At 38.9% G+C, this 14039-nt stretch overlaps 1 protein-coding gene across 1 annotated transcript in view; it reads right to left on the bottom strand.

The window, feature by feature from the left end:
- The window catches only part of LOC143299692 (uncharacterized), a 47395-nt gene extending 34217 nt beyond the window's left edge, over window positions 1-13178 (bottom strand). The window contains exons 1-5 of the mRNA XM_076613049.1: window positions 13063-13178; window positions 8915-9383; window positions 7868-8108; window positions 1473-1628; window positions 718-872 (exon numbers count right to left, since the gene is read on the bottom strand). Coding sequence (XP_076469164.1) covers window positions 718-872; window positions 1473-1628; window positions 7868-8108; window positions 8915-9190 — 828 coding nt within the window. The 5' untranslated portion in view covers window positions 9191-9383; window positions 13063-13178. The remainder of the gene's footprint in view (window positions 1-717; window positions 873-1472; window positions 1629-7867; window positions 8109-8914; window positions 9384-13062) is intronic.
- Window positions 13179-14039: the final 861 nt, after the last annotated feature.

Here is a 14039-nt window from a genome sequence, read left to right as displayed (position 1 = left end):
TCAGTATCTGTACATTCAAGCATACTCAGTACTTATTTAATACCTACCACCACTGCAGCGAACTTCCCCCCCCACCCATTCCCCACAAGTACTCTCTTTGTACATCACAAAGCACAGTGCCTAATTTGGAGATAAAATCAGTTCAAATTACTTTTGTATTGTATTGTATTATATTGTATTGTATTGTTTTGTATTTCCATTACATTGGATTGCATTGCATTACTCTTTTGTCACAACAGATGTCTCTTTGCTTGTTTGCATATTTGTTCACTTCCAAAAACGGGCGCAATAGCCGAGTGGTTAAAGCGTTGGACTGTCAATCTGAGGGTCCCGGGTTCGAATCATGGTGACGGCGCCTGGTGGGTAAAGGGTGGAGATTTTTACGATCTCCCAGGTCAACATATGTGCAGACCTGCTAGTGCCTGAACCCCCTTCGTGTGTATATGCAAGCAGAACATCAAATAGGCACGTTAAAGATCCTGTAATCCATGTCAGCGTTCGGCGGGTTATGGAAACAAGAACATACCCAGCATGCACACCCCCGAAAACGGAGCATGGCTGCCTACATGGCAGGATAAAAACGGTCATACACGTAAAAGGCCACTTGTGTGCATACAAGTGAACGCAGAAGAAGAAGTTCACTTCCAAGGAGACATTACACCCCCAGCCCTTTTTTTTCACAGCCCCTCCACCCCCTTCCCATCCACCCACACTCACCGACTGTTCATGGATGACCAGCATGTGGAGCACAGTGTTGCCGAAGGAATCCTGAGCGTTGGGGTCAGCACCGTGGTCAATCAGAAAGTCGTACAGCTCCTCGTTGCCGCGGCATGCAGCAAAGGCCAGCGGGTATTCCCCGTAGTAGCAGTAACCTGGTACAGGGCCAACCCCAAAACCAGTGAAGTGGAGCCATCGCCATTTTCATCATTCATTTATCAATAATTCATGGAAAACATGACAAATCTTTTCAAGCACACTCTAGTGTTTTTGTGTAATCTTTCCCATGACATATCTAACATGTGAAACATTTGTGTCCATTTTTATATTGAACATTTAACACTGTGTACCTCTGGTCCATTCCTTTAAATGAAATTCACAGAAGAGACTGTCAATTTTACATCTACAGTACTTGTGATACTTTTTGAAAATAACAGGTCATCAAACAGTGCGAATACTTCTCAGCAGACTCAATGGACAGAAGACAGATGATCACAGTGAGGTGTATAATACAGGTACAAACCAGATGGCAAGGAAGTTTTCATATGCACACCTATGCACAGATAGATACACCAACGCAATTTTAAAAAAGACACAAAAAAACAAAAACATCTCATATGAAAATACACACAGAATTGTATACGTGTGTAATACAGATACAAACCAGATGGTAAGGCACACCCATGCATAGACTGACACACAAAAGCAACACACACACACACACACACACACACACACACATACAGAGGTCTTACCACTATAGTTGGTTTCCTTGACTGGTTTGTTTTTCTGGTCTTCAGGCAGGAAGAAGCGGCCGGTGGCTCTCTGATGGACATTGGCGCCATTCTTCACCAACAGCTGCACCGCTTCCATGTCACCCAGAATCACTGCAATGTGCAGAGCGCTCTCCCCTGCACACACACACACACACACACACATACACACACACACAGAGGTTTGTTTTGCCACACCTGGTGTAATTTCTCTTAATGTGATAATAAAGTTATTACTATCTTATCTCATCTTTACACACACACAAACTGTAAATGATTCTGTAGTCCCCTGGAAGCGAATGAACGTAATTTTGCAGATCTGATTTAAGTCTGGATCAAACCACTTCAAAGATCAGTCTCGCTGTACTCTTGTAATCTTCTTAAGTTTTTAGCGTAACTTATATTAACAGCCTACAAGAAAAGTTTGTAGTAACCCAATAAAAAGAGTACAAATGTTCGTATTTAAGATTTGGCAGCCTATTCACTCATTTCAGTCTATCAACGACTGTATTGTCATCAGGTCAGGCAATATCAGTGATGTGCACAAACTGCTGTTTTTGTTTTGTTTTTCAAATCACTCAAGAAATGAAAATAAAAACCAGCTACAGAGTGAGGAACACTGCAAGGGCTGTAGTCCTGGCAGTGCTGAAGCGGTTAATGAAGTGAATGCATAATATTAACAGAGAAAATATTGAAGTATGACGACAAGATAGCCTGGGGTGTGCCATTGCCAGTAGGTTGGTCTCTGACCAAGGACAGACACTATAGATATCCACAGACACTAAGCCTAGGGTGTGCCATTGCCAGTAGGTTGCCAGTCTCTGACCAAGGACAGAGGCTATAGATATCCACAGACACTATAAAGATCCACAGCAACCAGTAGGTTGGTCTCTGACCAGACCAAGGATAGGCACAGTATTAGTATTTGTATCACCATCATTATCATTATCTTCAACAGTTTATCTACTCAAATGATTTACCCTTGCTGAATATTGTTATCTGACAGAGATCACAACAACTGGGTGGGTGCACATGATTTTTTTTAAAAATATATTGATGTTAAAGAAAAAATGCAGTATCTTAAACAGGTGAGTCATTTCAGGCAAGAATATTACAACCCAATGTATAGAGTTGTTTTGTTGTTGTTGTTGTTGTTGTTTATGACAGGAGGGAAGGAGAGCAGAGACTGTGTATTTAACTTTACCTCTTTTTCTTCTTCTTCTTCTTATTTTTATCATTTTTTTAAACAACTGAAAAACAATTGTATTCACCACACACTGAAACAGATTCAAATCAAAATCTTTTGCTCAAGATGGATCTGAAAACGGCAAGAACTGGAGGGATTGAAAAAAAGAATGATTATATCTGGCTGCTAATGATCCTAAAAAAAAAAGTAATTACGCACTTCATGCAGTTTGTTTTCAAATGGCTAAGGTATGAACTGATCTGTATACTACCCATCAAATCTTTTAAGCCTCGAGACTAAAGAACACTTGAAAAAGAATTTATTAAAAACTAAAGTAAAGTTTAATAAAGTGTCTTGCAAAGTGGGGCATCAGGCGGATGCGATTAGGCAGATGTCTAATCTTCAGAGGTGGCCTTGAGAGCTCACCTCCTGACATCTGTGCCACTGCATACTGTAACTTTACCTGACATCTGTGCCACTGCATACTGTAACTTTACCTGACATCTGTGCCACTGCATACTGTAACTTTACCTGACATCTGTGCCACTGCATACTGTAACTTTACCTGACATCTGTGCCACTGCACACTGTAACTTTACCTGACATCTGTGCCACTGCATACTGTAACTTTACCTGACATCTGTGCCACTGCATACTGTAACTTTACAACTATTCTAACCAATTTTGAACACAGCACTTCGTAATTCTAACTGTATGGTCATCAACCAAATTAATGGGACCTTACACACCTAGTTCAGACAAAACATACTTTGATCAATCATAGATCACTAATAGTAATCCTGAATAGTCACTTCTCTTCATGCAGAGATTTTTCTCTTTCAAATCTGAGAACCTAAATATATTGCTAATAAAAAAAAAATAGCACTGAAATACGGCTTTCTTTCTCTGAAACGGTGTAAGCAATGATTTCCCCCCATAAAACTATTGCATAGACTTGAACTTACAGCATCTACTTGCCAGATGTTGTAAATAAAGGCTTGAAAATGAGAAAAGTGATCACACACACTCAAGTCATAAACACAATAATAGCTCCAGTTAATTCTGTGAGCAACGCCAAGCACTGTAAATGCATAATGCATCTATTGATTAAGCGATGGAAGGTAAACACTAGATGTGGCCCCTTTTCACGCCTGACTGGATAAAGAAACAGACCAGAGCAGAGTACCGTTCACACTGAGAAGATTGGAGAAACAAATGATGCAGAAAGCCGGGCAGGTCCAGGTCCTGACCTCTGCTACTTATCCTCTTGAGACGTCCCAGGTCTGTTTAATCCCTGTCAAGCCTCCCTAACTCCCGGAGTTAGCCTACTTCAGTACTTGTCTCACAACAGTCGATCTGTGGGGGTGCAAGTACAAACGCACCACACCTTGCTGTTTTAATCAATTCTTCTTCTGATGACTTTGTATGCGTGTGCTTCAAGTGTATCCTTTCTTTTTTTTTTTTTTTTTTTAAGAAGAGAAAGAAGAAAAAATGAAGCGTCAGACAGACAATATAAACAAACGTGCATGCATGTGTGCGTGCATGTGCGCGTGTGTGTGTGCATGCATGTGTGTGTGTGTGTGTGACTTGAACCTGAAATGACTTGTCAAACACTTAACAGAGCTACTCAATTTTTGAAGCAGACAATACATACATTACACTAAAATGTCAAAAAAATAAGGACAATTTAAACTACTGTAACATATATGTATGCATGTATGTATGTATGTTATGTGTATACACACAAACACACACACACACACACACACACACACACACATTAAATTGATTAATACAGATAAACAAGATGAACTGTTTCACCACACCCTCTCTCCCATTCCCCTTGTCACTATGACCCCAACATCCGGACTTAATTCACCAGAACATCAACTGTAGTGGGATTCATGTCAAACAATGAAAATGCCCTATCAAATAACAGCAACCCTTTGTGTCCACAAAACAGGGAACCTTTTTATTGACCAACATACCACAGACTGTTCACAACCATAAAGAAAACAGAGTATAGAAGGAAAGAAGAAAGGGTGGATAAAATAACAGACATCTTTTTCTAACCAGGGAGCTGAGAACGGAACAGAAAGAAGGAAAAGAAAGAACACTGATCAGCAAAGTCAACAAGTCAAGAACAAAACCAATCATCACGAAGCAGCTCAAAACACTGACAACAAAAAGTGACGGCAGCGGGGTCAGAAAAAAGGACCTCAAACAAACCACAAGAGACTGATGCCATTCATCTCCGCTCACAATACTGACGGACCTCACATGACCTGCCCATTCACACACTACTACCTTCCTCCCCCCCCCCCCCCCCCCACTTCCATTCCCCATCCTCCACGCTCTGTAACACGGAGAGAGCCATCACAGCTCTGCCCAGTGCTGTGCAGCCAGCCAGCCAAGCAGAAAATCACTTCACAAATTAGAAGCCAGATCAATATCCCCTTGGGAATAAACTGAGACGGCCTCGGCACACTGAATCTCTCACAAGGCTGGACAAACACACACACCCACAAAAGCACACCTAAGAGAGAAAGAGAGTGAGTAAAGAGAGAGACTGAGAGTGAGAGAGAGAGAGAGAACACTGAACACTGAACACTTTAATGTCAATAGTTTTACAGCCCTAATGACATGGGGGTTCATAATACAAATAACAACATGCATCAATAGTAATAATATTGATGAAAACCAAAACCAAAACGAAATCAATCAATCTGTGCAACAAAGTGCAGTTCGACCATCCATTCAAAGTAATGGCATGTAGTGAGAAATAAAAACAAAAACATATATAAATGTATAACATAAATATTTTCCATATGAGAGTGACAACACAGATTTCACTTTTCACAATGAGCAACACCTGATACTATTTTATTATTGTTGAGTTGTTTTTCGTCGCATGTTATTCGCTTCTGCAATATATTTTGCAAGTGACTGTAGTGAAGTTTCCTGATTTAAATTAAGCATTCCAAAAATATCTTCATACTTTGCTGAATTTGTTTTAAATACAACACATTTTTCTCGAATATCGTCATAAGCTTTACAACTAAACAAAAAATGTAACTCATCCTCCCTTGAATGACCGCGAGAGAGAGAGAGAGAGAGAGAGAGAGAGAGAGAGAGAGAAGACAGGGTGAGAGAGAGAGAGCGAGAGAGAGAATAGGAAGAGAAAGAGAGAGAGAGAATGAGAGAGAGAGAAGAGGAAGAAAGAGAGAGAGAGAGAAGACAGCATGAGAGAGAGAGAAGAGGAAGAAAGAGAAAGAGAGAGAGTGAGAGAAAGCGAGAGAAAAGACAGCATGAGAGAGAAAGAAGAGGAAGAAAGAGAGACAGCATAAGAGAGAGAGGGGGTGAGAAAGACAAAGAGAGAGAGAGATAGAAAGAAGATGACTGAATGAGTGGTGTCAGCCGAAGAGATGGCAGTGAACTTGATCCACACTATTAACTGAGTGAATGCTTTACAGAGGCAGGGACTGACTTAGGGAGCAGGCCGGTGGCCAGTCTCCATTCACCAAACAAAGCTGACAGAATGTTTGGGTTTTTTTCTATACAAATTGTTATGATTTGAATATGTATTTATCTGTTTTTGTTATTTAAAAAAAAATAAAATAAAATAAACCCAGAGCTGACAGAATTCTTGTCTAAAAACTATGAAGGTCAAGACTGAAAGGTTTACAGCATGCCACCACTGTTCGTTTGTTTGTTGTTGTTGCTGTTTAAATAAAGTGAGTCTATGTTATACCCCAATGTTCGGTTGTCTGTGTGTGTGTTTGTGTGTCTGTGTGTCCGTGAAAAAGTTTAACATTGCCATTTTCTCTGGAAATACTTTGTCTATCAATACCAACTTTGGCTAAAAAAAACAGTAGGAAAAAAAATCTTAAGTTATACCAATAATAGGTTCTAAGTCTCCTGAATTAAGCCATGTTTCCCGAAATCATTAGCAGTTTATTTCATTGAGGCTATTCCCAGGATTCCGAAAACACCACAAAACTGCATCTCAGTTGCAGTAGCATAGGCAATGCTTTGTTTTTCTTGTTCAGAATTAAATGGAAAAAAAAAAAAAATTCTAGACAGAACACATGCAGTGACACAGACTACATCATCGACGTGTTTACTGCATATGAATATTTTAAAGTGGATACTCAATTAAATAGAATAAACATAAAAGAGAAATTGAACTGACACTGTCATACTTTCCCGGCGAGTGTACCTAAACTTATCATTGATCTATCTAGATCCAGAAAAAACGGCTAAATGTTGCAGTGTGATTGCAGCAATGGCAACGTCTCCTTTATCCCAGACTTTAAGGAATTCTTAAATGCCCGAGATACACCAAAATAACATGGTTCAAACAGCGTTATCACTATGAATTCCGAAATTGCTTTATCGCCCTTAAAAAAGCATGCTTATATATTAATTTTTTAACTTAACAGTTAGATCCGCAATAGCACAATGACGAAGACAATTTCTTCCCACCTGCACACGCTGGGTTCGAATCTGCGCTCAGGCCTTTTTTTTTTTCTCTCTCTCTCTCTTTAACATGAAGCTTTATATGAACAAATACAGAACACATTTTAATGACTGAATCTATTTTTTTTTTTTTTTAGTTTTTAAAATTTTTTAAAAGTGTATCACAAGTGAGTCTTGTAGCCACTTGCCTCTCTTGTTGTCAGATGATCTATTTATTTCTACAAAGTTGCTTGACATGGAACTAATATAACAACAAACAGTCTGAAAACTCACAGCTTCCCAAACAACATTCAGCAAAGGTGACCTGAGACAGAGACAGAGATACAGAGAGAGAATCAGAAAACAGATCTTGATCAATGACAGAAAAGAATAAATTGATACTTCTTTGGGATCTATTTTCTTATTTGTCTAAGTTAAATGCATACAAACAAGAAAAGAAGAAGAGAATCACCTATATATCAACAAATATAGATCAATGGATACTTCTTTGGAATCTTTTTTTTTCTTTTATTTGTCTAAGTTAAATGCATACAAACAAGAAAAGAAGAAGAGAATAACCTACATATCAACAAATATAGATCAGACAAAGAGACAGGCAGACAAGCAACCAGAAAGACAGCACAGCACATCTCAGTACAACAAAACACAGAACAGCACACAAACACTTTACTCCCCAGTCCCCTGCTACACTACACAAAATGGGCATACTCACCAAAGTACTCTTCTCCTTCGTAGACGTCCAGTGCCAGCTTGGGGAAGACCTCCATCAAGGCTTTGCCCACCTCAAAGTGCACCGGGGTATCCATCAGGTAGCACAGGTGAAAGGGAGTCTCCCCCACCCCACCCCTCTTGAACATGTCCCAGCAGGCATCGTGGGGCTCAAACTTGTTGAACTTATCTTCGTGGTAGTTGTTTAGCAGCTCCTCTTTGCTCTTCTCCACAAATGTTGTGTCCTGATACAGCCACAGATTCCGTATCACATGTACAGATCATTTATAAACCTTCAATGTGAACATCTTGCAACTTTCTGATATCCATACCACATCTTGTCAAATAGAATACAAACTCATTTTCTTTTCTGAGTATGTATGCTGTGATATTATGAGCATTGATCATTTATCTATATCCCCACTCCTCCAGAGACAAAAAATGTGTCCAACATTTCATGATGTACAATATCAACATGGATATCTGACTATATGACTATGTGTTCTCTTTTTTTTTCTTGAGCATGGGTGGGTTGGGGGGGAGAATATGTTTTCTGACCGGTACTTCACAGTATTGCTTCTTTCAGCATTCTAAACATTCCAGGTTACAACATTCAGTTTGCATGTCGTCACCATTGCAAACAGATAATTTTCTGTACTTTCACAATAAAATTATGTACGAACTTACCATTTCATTTCTATATCAATCACAGAATATAAAAAGCCATATAACCCCCACCCCCACATCCCCAAAATGTAAATCTGCTTGCATCAGTGTAATAACAACGTCCTTAATTAAGATTTAGAAAAATGAAATCATTAACCATGACCGCCACCCTTCCCCCAACTCACAGCTCATCATCATGACCACTGGGCATACTTCCTCAGTGTCAACAATGCAGTGGTAAGTCAGTACAATATTTTATTGTGAAAGTAAAGAAAATTATCAGTTTGTAATGGAAACAACATACCAACTGAATCATAGAACTTGAAATGTTTGGAATGGAAACTGCATAAACAGAATATTTCTGAACACAAACTGTCATACTCACACGGGCTTTGGCCTTCATCATTTCACACCACTGGAGGTAGACCTCCTGACTGACATGTCCGCCTTTGCCGCCGTCGTAGAGGTAGTTGACCATATCCATGCGTGCAATTTCCTTGACACGGTCCGGACCGAAATCCTCGTAGGCTTTGATGAGCTTACCTCCTCTGGCCAGATCCACAAACTTGTACATGGGGTTCTCGGCCATCTCCTTGTTCTGCAGCTTCCATGCTGAGTCAGGGTCAAGGGAGGCCTTGCCACACCCCAGTTTGTTGCCCATGGTGATGCTCTTCTGCCTCTCCCTTCCACTGGCTCCCGATTTTCTTTAGTTGCAAATTTGCGTTGCTGATTTGGTGAGTATAATTTTTTCTGTATATCAGTGCAGTGAAATTATGTTCCTGGAATTAGTCTTCTTTCTTTGACTGATCTTGCTTGGAGATGAAAATCCATGCTTGGTGGGTGACTTCATGCCACTGGAAAACAAACAAAACAAATAAACAAAACAAAAAAAAAGTATTGAACATACAGAATGTGAATGAAAGGCTAGGATTTATTATGTCAGTTCTATGGCACTGGTGCTTTTGTTTCCTAATGTATGTCTAATCACTCATCTTGTATTTTTGAGTGCTAACAGTTTTGAATACTTAAAAGATAAATTTAGGATATAACACATTCAATCTTCATACAACTGAAATAATGCCCTGAGAAATAATGCTCTTTGACTAATCTGGGAGATAAACAACAAATTTCTAATTCTAATAAGTACCCTCTAACTAGAGATGATCAAAGAGAATAGGTAAGGCATAAAAAGAAATGAACAGATGTAATGGATGATGTAAAAATGTAAACTGCTTTAGTGCTCAGCTGATGAATTTGGTGAGGGAGAAATTACACTTGTTTTTTGGTTATGGTTTTCAAGCTGTAGTGCTTTGCTTCAGGTACTGCTGAATTCTCAGAAACACTGTTATGGCAAAGGGAAAATATCCAGGTATTACGTGGCCCTGATCTGGAACAGTGATAACAGCAGTCAGCCATGACTCAGCACACCAATTTGTTCTCACCTGGTTCCCAGTCTCCTTTGTAACCCTCACCCCCTTTCTTCTAAACGAATATGATTACTGGCCGATAAACTATGCCAACACGTTTCCATGAACATTTTCAACAAAAGAGAGCTAGCTGCACTTCCCTGATTGTTGTTTTTATACAAACACAATTATATTGCGGCAGTGTTTTCCAATCATAACAAACTTTCGTATCGTCACTGTCAGTTGCAAACCTTTATTTTCTTCTCCTTTCATTTTCTTTGTTTGTTAAAAAAAAATTGTAAAGGTATGAATATCCAGACTACTACAAAGAGAAATACTCTTCTGGTTGATTTTTTTCCCTTTCACATTTTATTTTCTTTCCTTTGTTTAGGTAATGAATGTTCTGAACAAAAACTGTACATCTTCAGGAAAACTCAGCCTACAGTCTTCTTCAAGCATATCATAATCACATGAAAGTTCACAGTACTAGTCTACAGTCTAAACTTGGAGACACTGATACAGCATGTTAATCTTATCATTTGGAGGTATTTCTTGTTTATTTTTCATACAAGCTAAACCCATGCATAAAATGACAATATTTCCAGTTTCACCAATTTTCTTTATATTTCCTTTCTAGAAATAGTCTACAAGTCAAAAGCATATCTTTTAAAAAACAACAACAACAACATAATCACCAAAACCTCATATCATTTTCTTCAGATTTTATCATGCACTACTATTGATTCTACATTAATTAACCATCACCTCACATTTCAAGCCTTCACTCTCAATCAATTCAAAATACATGATCAAAATTGATGCTGTAATCAATAACCCAGCAAGCCAGAGAAGAGACCAGCCTGTCTGCCTAGAACAGAAAATGAGAGAAAGCAAAGGTGAAAAAAACAAAGTGGGAGAAAATAAATAACCAATCAAAAAAACTTCAAAACACTCAAAAACTGAATAACAAAATTTCAGACTGATATCAAGCTGTCAAACTCAAAGGAAAAACAACATTAAATGGGAAAAGCTTAAAATGAATTATCAAAAAACATTGTCGTTGTAATATTATATAGTCAAAAAGCCTTATTTGACTTTGGAGTTTCGGGAATTGGAACTCAGCTGAGTTATTCTCTTAGCAATGTTTCAAAAATGAACAAACCTAACATGTTGACAACATCTAAATCTCAGCGGAGCGTCAAGCGTAGTATTTTTGGGTCTTTTTGTCTTCTTGATAGCGTGTTTTCTAAATTTTGTGTAAGTCTTATTCAAGTTATTGTTTTGTCAGGTATCACCAACTCACAAGCCTATAAATCAAATTATACAAGATTTCTTTACATATATATGTTCATTTGTCAAAGATGTTTCAACGCATGAAGACTGTGCATTTTTAACAGTCTGGATTTTTTTCCCAACAAAGATGCAAAGTAAGTACCAAACTTTTTTTTTCACACTATGGGTTTACAATGCTATATTTTCAGTTTGTTTTAACAGTTGGAATCAAATTAAAAACACAAAACAAAACAGAACAAAAAAAACAACAACAACCAAGTTTATTAATGGCCATGTTTTCAATCTATACTTCTGTTGATCACTTGAAAGTTGAATGTTATTTACATCCATGCAACTGTAATCCATCAAATTAATATTTTTTTTTATAATCACAACACAAATCTTGATGCCAGAAAATACCAATGGATCATACATGACTTATTTCACAAGAGGCCATATCCCCCATAATCCTCTTACCCTAATCTCTGTACACAGATTCTGTACCTCTCAAGTACATACTACCATCAGAACTTTGTGTGCAACTTGTGTATTCAAGCAAATCAAGGCCACACAAAAAGCACAGCCCTTGTGACTAACTCAAAGTTAGGCAATTGTCTTGAATACTTCTCCTGTTTTAGTAATCAGGCACCCCACCAGTATATGATGACACTGTTTTGATAGGCAATCAATACTTTCAAATTAAAACAAACCCTCAGAACTCTACAACATAGAAACAAGAAAAGCATAGCCTTCACTGCTTCAGGACTCACATGCAATACCCACTTAAACAAACACAAGAATTGTGGAACACAAAACAAGACAGGTAAGCACTTAAAGACATGTGTGATATTCACTTAAACACAATATTATGGAATATAAAAAGGACACTGCCAAACATCTTACAACATATTTTAATCACACTCTTGTGACTTTGACCACTGACCTATTATGACTTTTGAAAGCATTTATATTTTGGCCATATACCATGTTTGAATGAAAAAACAAACAAACCCAAATTAACTATATTAAACATCTACATTTTTCTCAAGTATGTCACATTGCGTCCACTGTCCACCCAAGATGACATAAGGATCAGGAACAAACTGATTTTTCAAGAATTTTCATCCATGGGCATTACATCTGGAATGGCCATAATTTTTTTTATGGACTGCAGTAACATATAATATTGTGGCTACACCTGACAGTTTGTTTGCACTGGGCATGAAGAGGATTAAGCTAAGATCAACCCTCCATCTCTGTAGTCTTTTCAAACAGCATATTTGCATAACTGTGCATCTACCTAAAAAAAATTTTTTTAAATCAGGAATATGGTCATAATCATACCAAAAAAATGCGCACACATAGAAAAAGGTATCTCAAATCATGGATTGATCAACAGTTTATGCAACGAAAGATTAAATGCAGATATTCAGAAACTGTGAATTTGCCAAAACTTAGAATACGACAGTTTAACACAGCTGATAAAACTGGGAAAATGTTAATATCAGAACCCTCGACAAGGTTCGTACTTTTAGTTTTTAAAAAATACTGATTTTGAACGTCCCTTTTCTCATTCAGTCTTCAATATGCCTCAAGAAAGGTCCATGTCCGGCATCGACGAAAAACAACTGAACACATAGTGAAACAATACACACATATCAACACACACAAACACAAACACACATTCCCTGTTTACACAATGCATCATTCATGACATGAGTGAACGGCGTCATCTGTTGCTAACGCCAAAGACAACAAATGGCGGTCAGAATCAAACTGTGAAGATAAGACAGTATAAAATCTCACAAAACAACCAGTCCTACACATCCAGTTTTACATGCAGAAAAAAACTCACACAGGGTGTACCATAAATAAGAAATTATGGTCCGAACAATGTCGTGGTCAGACAAGACATTTCCGAACAAATTTCCAGTCGCTTCCACTTGCACACCACCAGTGCATCCATCTTGTGACGTCACGTCACGTGGGCAGGTCGTGAATTGTCTTCCTTGGACAAACAAAACGGTCCTTCTGTTGTTTCATTATAATAATCTAAGCCTTGTTCAGAATTTAACCATTCATTCATACATATCAAAGGTCAAAGGGGAGCGGGGGCTCGATGATATTTTTTTTCAATCGCAAATACTTTCTCTGTTCTGCCCTTCGTTCCCGTACACAAGCGGCACACCGCGGGACACGTGCGACATTCACCTTCACCTTCACCTCTCCCGTAGTCTGGGTTCAGACCGTTGGGGCACCGCTGCTGACCTGGCCACCACCCCTCTCCACTCTTCACGGTTTTCTGATTTCCTCAGGGCGTCACCGAGCGTCAAGCCTGTCCAACCCCGGATGTTGTCTTCCCATCTCTTCCTCTGCCGTCCTCTCCTTCTGCCTCCTTGTACGGTGCCTTGCAGGAACGTTTTGGCAAGACCAGATGATCGGGAGATGTGTCCATACCACCTAAGTTTGCGTTTTTTCACTATGGACAGAAGGTCTTCGTAGGGTCCAATACTTTGCTTGATTCTGTTCTTCACTTCCGTGTTAGTGATGTGGTCTCTGTAGGAGATGCCAAGTAGTCTACGAAAGCATCTCATCTCGACAGCTTGGATTCTTCTCTCGATGTCCGCAGTCAGGGTCCAAGTCTCGCAGGCGTAGAGCAATATTGAAATAACCAGGGAACGCATCAGTCTGATTTTTGAGCTGAGAGCGATGTTTTTGTTGTTCCAGATGGTGTTCAGCTTGTTGAGTGCCATTGTTGTTTGGGCAATTCTCGAGAGTACTTCTGGTTTAGATCCTTCATCTGACACGATTGCTCCCAGATATTTGAAGCTG

This window comes from Babylonia areolata, chromosome 25 (assembly GCF_041734735.1).
Source record: "Babylonia areolata isolate BAREFJ2019XMU chromosome 25, ASM4173473v1, whole genome shotgun sequence".
Taxonomy (NCBI): Eukaryota; Metazoa; Mollusca; class Gastropoda; order Neogastropoda; family Buccinidae; genus Babylonia; species Babylonia areolata.
This window is presented reverse-complemented; position numbering and strand designations above follow the sequence as displayed.